Source organism: Balaenoptera musculus, chromosome 13 (genome assembly GCF_009873245.2).
Source record: "Balaenoptera musculus isolate JJ_BM4_2016_0621 chromosome 13, mBalMus1.pri.v3, whole genome shotgun sequence".
Classification (NCBI taxonomy): Eukaryota; Metazoa; Chordata; class Mammalia; order Artiodactyla; family Balaenopteridae; genus Balaenoptera; species Balaenoptera musculus.
Genome location: NC_045797.1, coordinates 6,507,445 through 6,524,605, shown reverse-complemented (window position 1 = coordinate 6,524,605; position 17,161 = coordinate 6,507,445). Strand labels below are relative to the sequence as shown.

Here is a 17,161-nt window from a genome sequence, read left to right as displayed (position 1 = left end):
ACCACATCTTCTTTATCCATTCCTCTGTCGATGGACATTTAGGTTGCTTCCATGTCTTGACTAATGTAAATAGTGCTGTCAAATCTGTCATTTTCTAAAATTTTATTTTCTGGATTTTGAGTAATAGTTATCACAGGCTTTTTGCATTTTTAGGTTATAAAGAAACCATCCCATGTTTTAATCTAGTACTTTTAGCTGTTAATTTTTAATCTAATATACACTGTGAAGTACATATCCAATCTTATCTATTTTCAAATGGCTATCCAATTGCCCCAACACCATTTATTAAAGAGCCCATCCCCTTACCCCAGCAGACTTGAGATGCCATCTAAAGCAAACACTAATGTTTGTATGCACTTGGCTCTATTTCCAAACTTGTTCTGAACTTGCTGTTCCATTGATCTATTTGTCTATTCCTGCATCAATACCACATAGTTTTAATATCTGGTTGGGCTAGTTGTCCCCTTAGTCTGCCATTCTTGTTGTTTATTTTATCATAAAATCTTTAGAATCAACCTGTCTAGCCTCAGAAAGTAATTTGTTAGGTTTTTAAAGTGAGATAGTGTTAAATTTTACACATTGACTTGGAGAAAATTGACATCTCTGTGATGTTGAGTCATTCCACCCAAAAATGAGGGATTTCTTTCCGTTCATTCAAGTCTACTTTTGTTATCTTCAGGAATGTTTTATAATTTTCTCATGTTGGTTTTTGTGTACTTCTTGAGTTTATTCCTAGCTGCTTATTTTTTCTTTTCTGGTGTTATTATAATTAGGGTCCATTTTATCTTCTAGTTTGTTATTATAAATACAGACTAAGGCTTTTTTTTTTTTTTAAATATTTATTTATTTATTCATTTATTTATGGCTGTGTTGGGTCTTCGTTTCTGTGCGAGAGCTTTCTCCAGTTGCGGCAAGCGGGGGCCACTCTTCATCGCGGTGCGCGGGCCTCTCACTATCGCGGCCTCTCTTGTTGCGGAGCACAGGCTCCAGACGCGCAGGCTCAGTAGTTGTGGCTCACGGGCCCAGTCGCTCCGCGGCACGTGGGATCCTCCCAGACCAGGGCTCGAACCCGTGTCCCCTGCATTGGCAGGCAGACTCTCAACCACTGCGCCACCAGGGAAGCCCAGACTAAGGCTATTTTTGTATGTTAATTTACTATCCTGCTCCTCTACCGAATTCTCAGATTGTTAGTATGAATTTAAGACTTGATACTCCCAGGGTTTTCCAAGTACGCTATCATATCATATCACCCACAAATAGAAATCTTTTTTTCCAATTCTTTTCTTTTTCCATTCTTACAGTTCCAATTTTTTCTCCTGAGCCCTAATTATTTTCTCCAGAGCTAAGAGTGATGGAATGATGGACAGAAGTTTCTGGGGAGGTGGGAGGGACGGCAGTCTGGAGCACGGGAGGATAGAGTCTTTGACCAAAGTGGGAGAGGCACCTTTCTCTGATAGAGGAGAAGGCAGTAGAGTTTGAGCCTTTGGCTTGTTAATCTCCTCTGGAGAGAGGGATCACGGGGTGGAGGTGAGTGTCGGCCTCCGGAAGTAGCAAGGCTTGGAAAGAGAAAAGGGTAAAACAGCACCCACTCTAGTGCTGTGGAGGACACTAAGCTTAACATTGGGCCGAACCCACTCCAAACAAGCCTGGGTCCTGACTTTTCTGGTGAAACCAGGAAAATTCATTCACAGTGTGCTGCCAAATAAATGAATAACCAAATGTTTTAAGTGACCTATAATTCTGTGGGAAGGAGTTAGGTAATCTTAAGACTCCTTATAAATGATTAAATCAAAGCTCCTTGCCTTCAAGGAGTCATTTGATTCACTTTATATCAATGGTTGTGTATATTAGCAACACCTGAGGATCTTTAAGAAAATAATCAGTTCCAGGTCCCATTGCTAGAGATTTAATTTGGGATGGAGCCCCAGGGTAGCTGCAGTTTTGGAAGGCTCCCAGGTGGTTCTAATGTAGCCGAAGTTGAGAGTCTTAGCCTACCCTACAGATGTGTGGGTCTGTGTTACCTGTGTCTGCTTAAGCTGCCAGGAGGCGGCCACCTAGCTCAGATGTGCAGGGAGGAGTACTGCTTTCTTAACTCAAATTCCGAGTGCTGCATACACAGAAGCCTGGGGCCCAGCCCCTGTATCTTACAATTCAGTTTGCTGAGTTCTACTCGGTACCTCCAGTGTGCCCCGCAAAGGGCTAAGCACTTCTGCAAATATGAAACGCCTGAGGCTCAACCAGGTGAAGAGACTTTCACCTTTCTGTTTTAGGTAACCCTGCATCGTTCTTAGTTGTAACACTGAATCACTGAAACGCGTTTCTATCTCTGACTTCTTGGGCATAGACTTCAGACACCTTCGGGCCGACTACAGTTGGCCCCTCCGCCCCAGGGCTCCGAGGCCGAAGACCTGCCCTAATAAGGTAGCGCCCGGGGATTGGCTCAGAGTCACATTTGTAGGCGTGTCCCGCCTCGCGCACGCGCACAGCTTCCGCGCCAGTCTCTTGAGAAGCGGGCGCAGGCTCAGAGGAGAGTTCGCTTCCCGCTGGCTCCGCCCAGCTCGCTCCCTGGGGGCGGGGCGAAGGCCGGGCTGGGAGAAGAAGCGGGGCGGCGGCTGCGCGCGTGCGCGGAAGAGAGCTGAGGGGCGGGTAGGCCGTCGCCGGCCGGGCTCGAGGGAGTTGTGAGAAAATGCAGGTAAGCAAGCGGGGGGGCGCGACGTCTGGAGGCTGCGGCCGCTCGTTTGCCCCGCTGGGTCCGCGCCGGCAGCGGGCTGTCCTTGCCGGACCTGTGGGAAGTGCCGGGCCCCGCAGGCACGGGGAGGCCACGCGAGGCGAGGCCGGCGCAGGCGCGGTGCGGACGGGTGGGCGTGGTCCCGCGGGTCCGCGGGCTGGGCGTCCCCACCCCGTGTGTCCCACTCCGGAATCTCAGCCCTGGGGGCTGCCTCTCCTTGAGCTCGTCTCCCGTGCGGCCTGCGAAGGCCTCTCCGGGTCTTACCTGACAGTTACTTCCTACTTGTTAACTCTCTTAGCGAGCACCTGAGCAGGTGCGTTGTGGACCCCTTCGCGGATGGAAGCTGAGGCTTGCACGAGTGGAGGGTCCCGCCTGGGGCGGGCGGGGTGTCCCATAACATAACCCGTGTTCTGACTCCACGTAGAGCAGGGTGAGGGGTTATTACACCCCCCCCAACGTTGGTGTTAAGGTTGAGGTGCGCCCCCTTCTGGACTCCCTGGCTTCCAGAGCTCAGCCCGAGGGTCCCGCAGCCCGGTTACTTTCCGTCTTAAAATGGATAAAACCACATCCCCCAGTTTTGTTCTTTCATTGTATCAGGAATTTGCTAATGGAATTTGACTAAAACCCACGGAAAAGTGGAAAAAAAGGACACCGTGGAAATGGATGCTTTTATGAGAAAATCTCTTGACAGCTCAGTTTGGTCACTGTTGAAGGACCCTTCTCCAGAGGTCACTCTGCTGCCCCCCAGATCTCGCTGTGGTCAGGAATCCCGAGGGACTCATCTCTGACTCAGTGGCAGAAGGGAAATGGAGTTAGTGTGGGTTTGGTTGGGGGCTGCAGAGGATGATCATCTCCAAATCCAGTGCGTCTGGTGAAGAGGAAACTCAGGGCTGACCCGGCCTCCTTCGCATTCTCTGTCCTTCAGGTCCCGGCTTAAAAACGTCACCTCCTTCCTGACCACCCTGTGGAAAGGATGCTGTTAGTTTTTCTTTCGACATATTTCAGCAAGATTGGGGCGAGGACCTGGGGCTGGAGCCTGGTTTTCCCAGTGCCCTTTGCACAGCTCCCCGGTTTCATCTTCCAGACCAGGTCTGTTAGCAGTGTTCCTGCCAAGCGGTGCCACACCAGGGTTTGGGCAGCTGGGTTCTGGAGCTAAGAGCCCACTTTGACATTTATCCTTCTGACATTTGATCCTGGTAAATTTGACTTGTTCCAGCCTGGCGCCGTGGCTGTCCCAGGCTTGTGAGGATTCACTAGGTAGATACAGGTAAAGGGCTTCGCAGGGTCCCAGCGCCTAGGACTCAATAAGCGTCAGCTGCTGTGAGCTCTTCCACGGGGTCTCAGCGCTTCCTCTCAGGTTTGGCCGTTAGAGAGTTTTCTTTTCCCTCTGATTTTCTTGCAGCCACTCAGGACTTCACGATGCTTGATCTCTGCACTCAGGCCCTTTGCACAGGCCGGTCCCTCTGCCTGGAAAGTCATTTCCTAAGTTTTCACTCCTCTTTGTGGTTTTGTCTCACCCTCCAGTCATGGTTAAACGTCACCTCTTCTGAAAGAACGTCCTTGGCCGTCCTGTGGAATGCAGGCCCCCTGGAACTCTCTAGCTCAGCAGCCTGTTGGTCATTGCATTTGCCATAATTTGTAACATCTCTCTTTGTATATTTAATTATTCATTGCCTGTCTCTTCCTCTCACCTGTAAAATAGATGACTTTGGCATTCACCATGCTTCCCTACCATCTAGTACAATACTTTACATATAGTAGGTACTTAATAAATATCTGCTGAGTGAATCGCTCCAAGTCATTAATAAAAATACCAGAAGCCAGGTCAGAACCTTGCTGTCAGCACTGATGCCGATCTGCACATCATAGCCTGATTTTTACCCCAAGACAGGAAGATTGGAACAGGGGTTGTGGGTCTTTTGATGCTTTCTCAGAAATAGGCCACAGAATAATTTGGTGTGAATTCCCCTTCCCGCCACTTTTCCATTTGACCCCTCCTTACCCATGGCACCCTCCACGGTGGACTTGGCACTCATGGTGTCCTTGGTCCACCTGCTCTAGGACCCCAATGCAGACACCGAGTGGAATGACATCTTACGCAAAAAGGGCATCTTGCCCTCGAAGGAGAGTTTGAAGGATCTGGAGAAGCAGGCAGAAGAGGAGGAGCAGCGGGTCCTTCAGCCGTCCATTGGTGAGCTTGCTGATACTGTTTATTGCGTGTCTGTCTGCTTAGGAGACAGCTTGCCCAGCCTCTCACTGCTTTGGTAGAAGGGTCCTCTGAGCAAGAGTTGGGAGCCAGGGATAGGGGTGCTGAGCTGGACGCTGCCTCTGGGATCTCAGGCGGGTCACAGGGCATCTCGGGCTTCAGCTTGCTGGGCCATAGAGTTAGGGGGACTTCAGAGGCTCCCCCTCCGTTTCCACAGTTCCTCGTCTGTGTCAGATGAGCACGTGATAACCCGAGGAAAGTTATTTCCAAGTCTTGACTTTCCTGGTCTGTGATTCACTTTGGATAATGTCATGGAAATCTGCTCAAAAGTTTTTAGTGTTTGTATTCTCGTGAGGGTATACTTTATCTTTGTGGTTTGATTACGAATATTAATCAAACTTAATTTGCTTGATTAAGCTTGATTTGGGGAAGCATAAGATGCTTGCAGTGTACAGGGTCTAGGAGAGGGGCTTTCTCACATGTAGCTGTATCACCTGAATCTGAATCCCTTGGGGTGCTTGTCCCCCCCCCAAAAAAAACCCAAATACAACAACACACAGACCCTACTGAAACAGAATCTCTGGGGGTAAGGCCCAGGACTCTGCATATTAAACCAGTGCTTCAAAGAGTTTCTGATTTACACCAAAGTTTGAGAACCATTGACCACAGGGGCTAGGCCTTTTGTCCCCTGTTGACACGTTAGAGCTAATTTAGAGAAGGATTTATTACAAAGCGTTTATCCTGCAGAAGTTTACTGAAGGATTGCTGTGTGCTGGGTATTGTTCTAGGCAGTGGGGCTTTAGCTGTGCACGGGTCGGACAAAACCCCCTGTCCTCTTGGAGCTTACATTCTAGCGGGAGAGACAGACAGTAAACGATACGTGAGTGAAATGTAGGAAGTTAAGGCAGGAAGGGGCCGGAAGAGGGGTGGGTATAATTGCAGAAAGGGTCAGAGAGGGCCCCCCTGGCAGTTGAGTAGACCTGAGGGAGGTGAGTGAGAAGTGGAAAGCATGTTGGAGAATCCGCCAGAAAGCCAGCAGGGCTGGGAGACAGTAGTAGGAGGTTCAAAGAGGCAACTAGGGCTCGGACCATTTAGGACCTTGTAGCTTCTAGTGTGGACCTTGGCTTTGCTGCCAAATGAGGTGGATGTCACTGGAGGTTTGAACAGAGGAGTGACGTGTCCTCTGTGTTGACAGCACCGTCCTGTTGTTGCCTTACTGAGTGCAGACTGTGGGGAGGCAAGGCAGGAAGTGGGGAGACCAGTCTGGAAAAGGCTGCAGTGGTACCATTGGCAAGTGGTACCATTGGCTTGGAGCAGCGCAGTGGGGGAAGTGGTCAGATCTGGATGTATTGTGAAGGTAGGACCGACAGGATTTGCTTATGGATCCTATGAGGATTGTGAGGGAAGGTAAGTCAGGGGTGACTGCACGGCTCTGGGCTTGAGCGGCCAGAAGGACGGAGTTACCACCAACTGAGATGAGGAAGGCTCGGGGAAGAGCAGGTTTGGAGGTGAGATCAGGAGCTCTGTTTGGGACATGGTCACTTTGAGATTTTTGTTAGACGAATAGAGATGGTAAGGGAGCAGTTGGGGATGCTGTCCCAAACCAGAGAAATATGGGCTGGAGGCACAACTTCGGGAGTTGTCAGCATGTTGCTAGTACTTGAAGCTGTGAGATGCGGTCAGCCAAGGGAGTGGGTATCGATAAGGAAGAAAAGGAGTCCAGTCAGCAAAGGGCCTAAGGGAGGGGCAGCATAGAGGGAGGAGGAGAGGGGGCCACAGGAAGATGGGCTTTGGGGGAGGAGCTGGTGATGGGTTGGGTCAGATGTGCTCATCCGTTGAGAAGACAGAGGTCGTTATTGACCTTGATAAGAGCAGTTTCGGGTAGTGATGGGGTGGGGGTCTGGGGACAAAAGCCTGATGTGATGTCAAGAAGCAAGGGTGTTTATGGCAATAAAAACAAAATACAGAGTTTATAGCAGTTGATTAGAAGAAAAGGTAGAGCTGCCTAGCACTCACAAGAGAAGACCAGGGGATAGCCCTTTCACTCTAGGAGGGGTGTGCTGGGGGGGACCTCAGTGGGTATCCTCCCATCTCCTCAGAGGCATGAGAACTGTTATGCACCTGTCCGTGAATGTCTGTGCTTGAAGATCCGGCTAGGTTAGCTCAGGCAAATACAACTCTCCTCTTTTATAAACTTGCGAAACTTCCCGTTTGTATCCTTATTGTGTGGAGGTAAGAGAGCCAGGCCGGCAGCTGTCTTTTAAAAACACCCTCCCCTTCTTATTTACTAGTGTAACACCTTAAGTACTTTTTATTTGGGTTTTGGTGGGCTGGGGATCTTTTGGCATTGCATGCACTCCTTTAGGAGAAGAATGAAGGGAAGAAAACCAAAATGTGTGTTTGTTCATCTTTTACATTTCTGGTTTCTTGCCACCTCAATGACATTCAGTGAAAACTTATGAGGACATGACTTTGGAAGAACTGGAGGATAATGAAGACGAATTTAACGAGGAAGACGAACGTGCAGTTGCAATGTACAGGTTAGTGCCACCCAGAGGGACTGCTTGGCTTTTTGCGTGGCACTAAAATGTGTGTCCTTTGAAACATTAATAAATCTGGCAAATCAGTAAATAAACCTGGACCTTTACAAAGGTTGCTTGTGAAAGGGGTGGTGTGTGTGTGTGTGTGTTTGTAAGATGTCTCTCTCTTCCTTCTGTTGTTCAGGCAGCAAAGACTGGCTGAGTGGAAAGCAACCCAACTGAAGAATAAATTTGGAGAAGTTTTGGAAATCTCAGGAAAGGATTATGTTCAAGAAGTTACCAAAGCCGGTGAGGGCTTGTGGGTCATCTTGCACCTTTACAGACAAGGGTGAGCTGATCTCATGACTGTCTTTAAATGTTAATTTGAATTTATATCTTGAACATTTCAGGCTTAATCCACCCAGGAGGTTTTTTTGTTTTTTGTTTTTTTTAACTAGTGTTTTTGTTGCTGATTTGCCCAAACCTTATAGCCTAATTTTTGTCTTAAGACTTTCAAATTAATATGTGACTAATAGGGATGCCTTTGTTACAGTGTAGCAGAGGAGACTCTTTTTTTTTTTTTTTTTTTTTTAATTGTAAATGAATTCGTCAGTCACTTGTCCCTCTGGAGAAGCTCGGGCATTTTACAATTCCATGTAATGAATCACTCTTGTCGATGGCGAGGGTGACCTTTGTGAGAATTGTTCATGGCGAGTGAGGCAGTGGACCCCCGGCGCTTCTCACCTCCAATTTTAGTCCCATCCTGTGGAGTCTAATGGTTGTGTAGGGAGTTTCTTTCAAGCAGGAAATGCTTTCTGAATCACACATTTTAAGCCTTGAATGCTCTCGCCTATAGAAGAGCAAGACAGTTATCTTTTACATTGGAGCTGTGTTTCTAACTTATTCTTCAGTCAAATTAAGTTGGGCTTTGGATTTTGAGTTCCTCCCTTTGCCTAAACATGTTAGAAAATTTTTTCTAAATGTTAGTTCATCTTGGCTGGAGTAGCAGAATCACTTGTGAAGTCATTATGAGGTTTTATGTAGGGCAGAAGGGTAGTTGAGATTTATTATGTACAAATGCAGAATCACAGTTGGCTTCTGTTTCTATTTTTATAGGATTCCCCTCTGTGCCCTGATAAATCAGCACTTTAGTGGACTTGCCAGGAAGTTTCCTGATGTCAAATTTATCAAAGCCATTTCAACCACCTGCATACCCAACTATCCTGATAGGAATCTGCCCACAATATTTGTGTACCTTGAAGGTGATATCAAGGCTCAATTTATTGGACCTCTGGTGTTTGGTGGCATGAACCTGACAATGGATGGTAAGGGCCTCTTTGAGGTGCACGTGGGAGATGGGGAGGAGATGCTTCTGTTGGCGAGGGTGCCTGTTTCCTAGACACACATTAGGATGACTTGTCAGATTCACCTTTGCCCCCATGCGAGTGATTGTAAAAAGGGAAGAAGCATGTTGAATCTGTCATCTTAGACAAGTCATTGGGGGCAGTTACAACTGGGCTTTAGTAATTCTCAGTTAAAAGGGGGCACAATGGACTTTAAAATATTTAATATTAGTGTCTGATGTGTTTTATTTGTCCCTACAGTTGAATATGTTCGTTTTTACTGGTAGCTCAAGATCACATCATTCATTTCTTGTTTAATTCACATGAACGTTATTAGTGACACATGCTTATATGTATCTACATACGTACAAATGTACATATATATAAATCTATAGAAATTTTTTCTCAGTTGAATAGTAGCTTTTAAATTAAAAGTTTATTCTCCCTCTTAACTCCTGAAGGATATGTGGTTTTTTTTCTACCTGTTACACAGGAGGTGTTAAAATACATATGCACACATAACATGAGAGAGAAGCTGAGGCCTGCACGTTTCTTGATAAGTCAAATTCTTTATCTCTTTAGTGAAATAATGTGTCCAGCTGTGCTTTAGTTAGTAGTCTTTAAAAATGTGTGTTAAAATATGACTTTATATTCTACTTTATGTAACTCTTTATGTAAGATATTCAATTGGGAAAAGTATAAACATATACATACATACATAAACACACATATATGTTACATCAGTTATGCATTATTCCCGTGTTCAGAGGCATATGGCGTTTCAAACTAAATATGGGTTTGCTTCTTATTTTGGTCTTTTTGCACATACCATGAGGGAAGAGAGATAGGTATACAATAATAATTATAGTTTTTATTTCTAGGAAAAGTTTCATTTGAGGATTAGTGAACTTATAAGATAATGATTACTGCATATAAATGAACAGTAACATTAAATACATTCATTTATACATATGTGTGAATTTAAATATATTTTTAAGAATCAGAAATCTTAAAAAAAAATCATTTTTAAGAAATTTGTTGAATTTTTATCACACTGAACCAAGGTACCTAGAGCTGAAAATACTGGTGGAGCACTTTGAATTAACACGACTTCAGTAAAATTGGTGTTCAGATTTTAACAGAAATTTCTAATTGGTAGAGCATCACTTTAACCAGGCTATTTGTAGTAGAATCTCTCAGCTGTCCCTCAGTCCTGCCTGGGGTCTTTTCTGCAGTGGAAAAATACATCACTTGATTGTGCTTCACAAGGTCTCACTGATTACAAGAGCATAAAATATAGGAGCTGAGCCTTTAGTCACTGATTCTTTATTTTCCGGTACTTTTAAAAATTATTACTTGGAACAAATGTATCAGACCTAGGATGTCATCATACATTGAGCCTTTGACTCTAATAGGTTGAGATACTGGACATGAGGTTTAAGAATTTCCTTTTGTTAACTAACTTTAGATTTAATGATTAGAGTGCCAGCAGGACTGTGAAAAGTATTTCCTTTACATGTTTCATGCTGATTTCTTTCCTGGGAAATTGTGCAAGCCGAGAAACTAGCTGTTAGAAGGTAGATTTAGTCTCTTTTTTATTTTAGTTATCATAGAGGTTCAAATGTATGTAATATCTCATTTGATCTCATCTTCTGAAAAAGTGTTTGCAGGTATTTTTTTCCTTCTTAAGGGTCTGATTTTTTCCTTTCTTCCAGGCACCTTATAAATATGGCCCTCAAATTAAATTGTCATCAAATGTTGATGATCGTAGTTTCTGCTTAGAAAAACACTGTGGCTTGAGGGCCCCGTGCAGACTGTGTCTTAGGCGATTTGCTTTTTCTTTATCATGTAGAGTTGGAGTGGAAATTGTCTGAGTCTGGAGCAATCAAGACAAGCCTGGAGGAAAACCCTAGGAAACCCATAGCAGATGTGCTGCTTTCGTCCGTGCTGTGCCCCGTCCCTGCCAGGAGGGGCAGTGATTCTGAGGATGACTAAGGCTGCGGCCCTGGTAACCTGATGAGCTTTCTTGATGTGACACATCATCTGAATTTTTTTTTAAAAGGAACAAGTAGGAATGTGTACTTTGGTTTTTAGCCTTTTATAATTGTGTTTCAGATCTCATAGATCTCAGAAATAATCATTGCTGGGAATCCTTTTAAATTTCTTGGAACTCTCTTTTTAAATTAATAATATTTCCTTAAGGAAAAAATAAAAGCCAGATATTAGTATGGCAGGTGTCTGTGTTTTCCTCACTTGTATTTTAGGTAAGCTGTAAAGCTGTTCACTATTTGTTCACATAAAACTATAAAAGAAGAAATATGGAGGGGTTTTTATTTTTAGTAATGTGAGTAAATTATACAGTGGAAAATGGCAAGGTAAGCTTTGCATTTATATTATTATTTGTTTTTATTTTATAGAGGTAGCAACAGGATTATTAACTCAAATAAAATAAAGGCATAATTGCTAGGAAGAAGTCTTAGTATTTATCCTATTTAGAAGAAATAGGCAATAATTTTTGGGAAACAAATACTGCCTTATCAAAGCAGTAACTAAAAGATTCCAATTTACTGCCATTGGGGGTAAAATATTTTTTCTGGTTAAAATAATTTTTTGTCTCAGGCTGTTGAGGTGTCAGTCTCAGTTACTGTAAACGGTCACCTTAAATTCTTTTTTGGAAATAGATATAAGCACACACATAAATAGGTAACGTGTATCTCAGTCAGTCAGTAAAAAATATAGCAAGATGTTTTCTGAACCAGAATCCTCTTAGCGTTTACCACTTCTTGTCAAATTGACATTAACAGAATAATTAGGGGAACTATTATTCCCTAATGCTTGTGTTGAGTGATGTAGTACTCAGTGCTGGTTTGAATCTTAAAAGTATGAATCAGAGAGGGCACAAAGTTCCTTCAGATTATTGTCGTTTATTTTTGCCGTAATTTGGAAAATAACAAGCAGCTGTGACCCATTTGATCTGTCAGAATGATCTGTGTTAGTGACTTTGTTTTTCTACACATGAGAGCCAGCACTGCTGATGAAAACATAGTCTATGTCACAGTCTTCCTTGAAGGGTTTCTCATGAAATTTTAGTTGAAGGGTTGAAATAAGCGTGGTCGGTTCTGTCACTCGTCTGCTGGTCCCATGGGTTAGATTTTCTGTTGTCAGCTGCCATCAGAGTGAAGTGCAGAGGTGCAAGCGTGGCTGCAGCATTGGCCTGAGAGCTGCGGTGCACACAACTCCCGGGGGAGGGAACTGTGCCTGACTGTGGCCGGGGGCTGTGTCCACCGTGACAGGGCAGCAGACTTCACTCCACTGCGGAGCCCGTACAGGGGGTGATTGTCAACATACGCTGTGCCACTTTGATCTGTGCTCCTGTGAAATCTTGCCTCCATGCCAGACTCGGGCACTTGGTTTGCGCTCAAAAGCTCAGGTGTCCGTGGACTTGGTCCATGAGCCCTGTCTGGCCACATGGCTCCCAGGCCCCAGGAAGCTGTTCAGTCGTTCTGACTGAAATTGATTTAAAAAGGGGGAGAGAGCAGCATGTCTGTCCTAGAATTAGTATCGTGATTTCAAACCTGTGGTGCAGACTTCTGCGGGTTGGTTAATTCTGGGAGACTTCGCTGTGTTACTTACCATTAACTTCTTTCTGTTTCATTTGGAGCATTTGTGATGTGGTAGAGGTGATACAGCTTGGCTCTTAAGCATTGAGTTTGTCTCATTCCACAGCAGAAACACACAGTGACCAGGGAAAACCGGCAAGAAAGATCCTGAGATTCTGTCTCCTGGTGTTGGCAGGAAAGGTGTATGGGGAAGGGTGTTGAGCAGGTGCTAGGAAACCCTTTCTAGTGACTGGTGAGAAATGGTTCCAGGAAGTTGTGATAGTAAGTAATTGGGAGACGTGAAATGGAATAAGACTCTTGCCCCTCAGCATTGGTGGGTGTTGGTTCCAGGAGCCCCGTGGCGTATCCTCGGATGTTGAGGTCCCTCGCAGCTCGCTCTCCAATCCTCAGAGCGTTTTCAGTCCATGGGTGGTTGAATCCGCAGATGCGGAACCTGCAGATACAGAGGGCTGATTATAATCAAATGGAGTTGATTCTCTTTATTTTCCTTATTTTGTGGAGGAGAAAAAGGATACGGTTAGGTTGTATACACCTACCTCATTGCAAACCTGAATTTACATCCGCTTGTGCTGAGGTTGCAGACAGAACGGCTTCCTGGGGCATCTTCTTCCCGAAGTGCCTCAGAGAAGTCGTCCTGGATGCAAAAGACGCTTTATGAGAGATGCGAAAGGGCTGCTTAGAAGGGGGTCCTCTGTCACTAATGCCTCAGTTTTTCGTCATTTATTACTTCCAGCTTTAAATTCTGTTTTCTTATATAACAAGCCCAGATTTTGCCAAAATGCTTTTCAAGTGTGACAGGCCAAATGTGTTTTGACTGTGTCGCCTACTTTTTTTTTTTAAATTAATTTATATATTTTTGGCTTTCTTCGGTCTTCGTTGCTGCACACGGTCTTTCTCTAGTTGCGGCGAGCGGGGGCTACTCTTCGTTGCGGTGCGCGGGCTTCTCATTGTGGTGGCTTCTCTTGTTGCAGCGCGCGGGCTCTAGAGCACAGGCTCAGTAGTTGTGGCGCACGGGCTTAGTTGCTCTGTGGCACGTGGGATCTTCCCGGACCAGGGCTCGAACCCGTGTCCCTTGCATTGGCAGGTGGATTCTTAACCACTGCACCACCAGGGAAGTCCCCTGTGTCGCCTACTTTAGAAGCATGTTCCTATGGAAGTGGTTTTGTCCTGTTTATGGAAACCAGTTTTTCCTCATAAATAAACACAACCTTTTCGACAGGTGTTCTTGATGTTTACGTTCACACAGCCAATGGTCCGGGCGTTCCGCCCTCTGCAGACTGCCCCCGCTCGGTGAGTCCACAGGAGAACTGTCACTCATGTGCTACCAGGAGTTCCCTGGGGCCAGTCTCACCATCCATCCCTGCAGTAGCCTCGTCTTCTCTGTGTTCAGTGTCCAGTCAAGATGGGTCTGCTCTCCACAGCTAAGCCGTACCTCTATACTTTTGACCCCATTCTCCTCCACATTCTTTAGGACTTTGTTCTAGTAAATCATCGTCTATCTCAGTCTCTCCCTTGATGTGGGGCCTCAGGCAGTAAGTGTTTGGGTCCAGTGTCAGGGACTGCTAGTTGCCTGACAAGGGCCAGGATTCTCCAGCTCTGCTGGAGCAGGAGTGGGACCAGCTAAGGATTAAACTCCCAGCCTCCCTTGGAGCTGTGGGTTGCCAGAGGGAGGTGGGCAGAAGCTGGCTGGGAGTTCTGGGCAAGCTTCTTAAGAAGGACAGACATTGTAGATGTGATTGCAGCCTACTTGGGCTGTAGGGTGTGCTTACAGAGCCAGAGCAGTGAGGATGATATTTTTGATGCCACTGTAACCCAGCTCTTGACTGCCCTCTCTGGACTTCTCTTATTGGGAAAGAAGTAACCTCCATCTTGGCTCTCTTAGAAGCAGCTTATGCATCTCCCGTTAAAGGCCCCTGCCTTTCAACAGTCAAAACCACAACCTATCTAAGCTTTCTACTCCCCGCTTTCAAATTACTCGACAAAGTAGAGCAGTGTCTGTTCCCTGCCTCTGCTTCATCATCATTGCCCTTCAGTAACTTTATGAACCAGACCAGGACTTCCATTTCCATCTGTGAAAGACCAGATACTCTGAACAGCCCACCTGATGGTAACTCAAAATGTTGGATGGAACTTTTTTTAAATGTTCTTAAATGTGCCACTGAGCTGTCAAGAAAGGAATTCATCCTCTGAGGCCAAAAACAAAGTGAAAGCAGAACTTCGGAAGGATGGGCGAGCCTGTTTACCCCCCAGGGGCCCCTACTCTTGGTGACATGGAGCTCCTGTGAGGGTGGATTGTGGGGGACAGGTGGCAGGAGATGAGCCTTCAGGGAGATCCCCTTGCAAACAGCTGGACTCCCAAAGGACTGCCTTCAGTCTTGGGGGGAGCCAGCACTGGTTGGAAAGGAGAGCACAAGCACCCCTAAGAACTCACTTACAAGCCTTCCCTCATGTGGGTTTAAATTCTCATGGCACATGTGATCTAAACGTTTTCCCTGTGAAGTTCTTAGAGAGCTCTTAAGTTGTAATGCCCCTGGGCTCTGGACCAAAGCAACTGCATAGCCACACGAGAAGAACTCAGCTTTAATTTAGCCTTCAAACACTTTCCACGGGGACATGAGCTCAGAGCCATAAATCACAACCCCCCAAATCACAGGATGCCTTGACTTTTGAATGAAAGCCAGCAGAAAAAGAGTGCATTCAGATTGCAAAGATTGAGGGTAGTGGAATTTTCAAGACCAAAAATACGAGCACATTTAACATGTTTAAATAAATAAAAGAGTAAGGAACAAGAGTTGCTTGTGTAAGTCCCTTATAAAAACAAGCATTGGGGGACTTCCCTGGTGGTCCATTGGTTAAGACTTTGCCTTCCAGTGCAGGGGGTGTGGGTTCGATCCCTGGTCCAGGAGCTAAGATCCCACATGCCTCGGGGCCAAAAACCAAAACATAAAACAGAAGCAATATTGTAACAAATTCAATAAAGACTTTAAAAATGGTCCATATAAAAAAAAAATCTTAAAAAATAATTAAATCTTAAAAATAAAAATAAGCATTGGAAGAATGAATTAGTAAATTGGAGAGTAGAGGCAAATAATTACCCCGTAGGTAGCACACAGAGACAAGTAGGTGGAAATATAGGAGTTAGGTGAAGAGATGTGGAGGAGAGGCTGAGAAGGTCTAACGTATCTCTTAATAGCTTAAAAGGAGAGTATTGGAAATAGGTAATATTTGGAAAGATGAAAGTAGAGTTTCCAGAACTGATGAAAGACATCAACCCTCAGATTCAGAAAGCTATACAAATTTCAAGTGAGTTAAATGAAGTAAATCCACACCTTCATGTATACAGCGAAACTGCAGAATATCAGAGAAATTTGTAAGTGCAGTCAGAAAAGTCAGATTACCTACAACACAGTAACAGTACGGCACACTGCCTTCTCAGCAGTGGCAGTGAAAGCCAGGAGACTGTAATAGTGTCTATGGGCTAAGAAGATGCATCAACAAAACAGAAGCTATCAACCAAGACTTAATACCCAGTGAAGCTCTGTTTTAGGAATGAGGATGAAATGGACATTTCAGACGTAGAATAAGTACGTTTATCACCAGAAGACTCTCCCTAAGGAAATTTAGAGGATTTACTTTGTGCAGAAGGACAATGATGAAAGCTCTGAGATTCAAGAAAGCATAGCGACCAAAAAATTTATGGGTAAATCTGAACATTGACTTTACAAAACAATACAAATAATGTCTTATTTATGACATTCAGATGAAATAGAACTGTGAAAAATAGGACAAAGTAGCACACAAATTGAAGGGGACTTAATTGGAGTTTAAATGTTCTTAGACCCTTAAAAAGTATTCAAGAGGTTGGCAAAAATAAGCTTTAAAAAAATTCAAGTAACAGTAAAATAAAAGCATATAACTTTTAAAATAGTGTGTGTGAGGGTGCTCAGTTAATTCAATGAAAGACTAGATTGAAGAATAAAAAGAAACAAAAGGCAGAACCATAGAAAATAAGATGCTAGAAATAAATCTAAACAGCGAGCACAATAAATACACTTTTCACCGTATGATTCTGCAGTCATGCTCCTAGGTACTGGAAACGAATGTCCACACAAAAACCTGCACACAAATGTTTATAGCAGCTTTGTTCATAATGACCAAAACCCAAACAACCAAAATGTCTATCAATAGATAAATGTATAAACAAATTGTAATTTCATACAATGGAATGTAATTCAGCAATCAAAAGAAATGAGCTACCAAGCCACAAAAAGCATGGGTGCTGAGTAAAATAAGCCAGTCTGAAAAGATGGTCTACTATATGTTTCTAATTACAGGACATTCTGGAGAAGGCAAAACTATGGAGATGTTCAAAAGATCAGTGGTTTCCAGGGGCTCAAGGGGGAGGGTGGGAGGGTTGAAGAGGTAAAGCACATAGGATTTTTAGAACAATGAAACTATTCGGAATGATACAATGAAAGTGGAGGTATGACAATATGCATTTGTCAAAACCCATAGAACTTTACAGCACAAAAATTGAATCTTAATGTATGCAAATTTAAAAAAATCACTTAGAGAGTCGGGATACATGGATGGAACACAGACTGACAAAACAATTAACTGCATTATAAATGTATGAAACAACCTCGCGGAAGGGGTTGGGGGGCATGGTGCTGACCTAAGTAACCTTGGAAATGAGCGGAGTCTGTAAGATGAAGCACCAAAGAAACTGCATAAGGACTATACTG

At 44.5% G+C, this 17,161-nt stretch overlaps 1 protein-coding gene across 1 annotated transcript; it reads left to right on the top strand.

Annotated features, from left to right (window-relative positions):
* Positions 1–2,574: 2,574 nt before the first annotated feature.
* On the top strand, positions 2,575–10,979 carry PDCL3 (phosducin like 3). The gene is made up of 6 exons (XM_036874058.1): positions 2,575–2,692; positions 4,790–4,919; positions 7,384–7,474; positions 7,659–7,802; positions 8,570–8,778; positions 10,649–10,979. The coding sequence occupies exons 1-6, from the start codon at positions 2,687–2,689 to the stop codon at positions 10,789–10,791; spliced, it is 723 nt and encodes a 240-aa protein (XP_036729953.1). The 5' UTR covers positions 2,575–2,686; the 3' UTR covers positions 10,792–10,979.
* Positions 10,980–17,161: the final 6,182 nt, after the last annotated feature.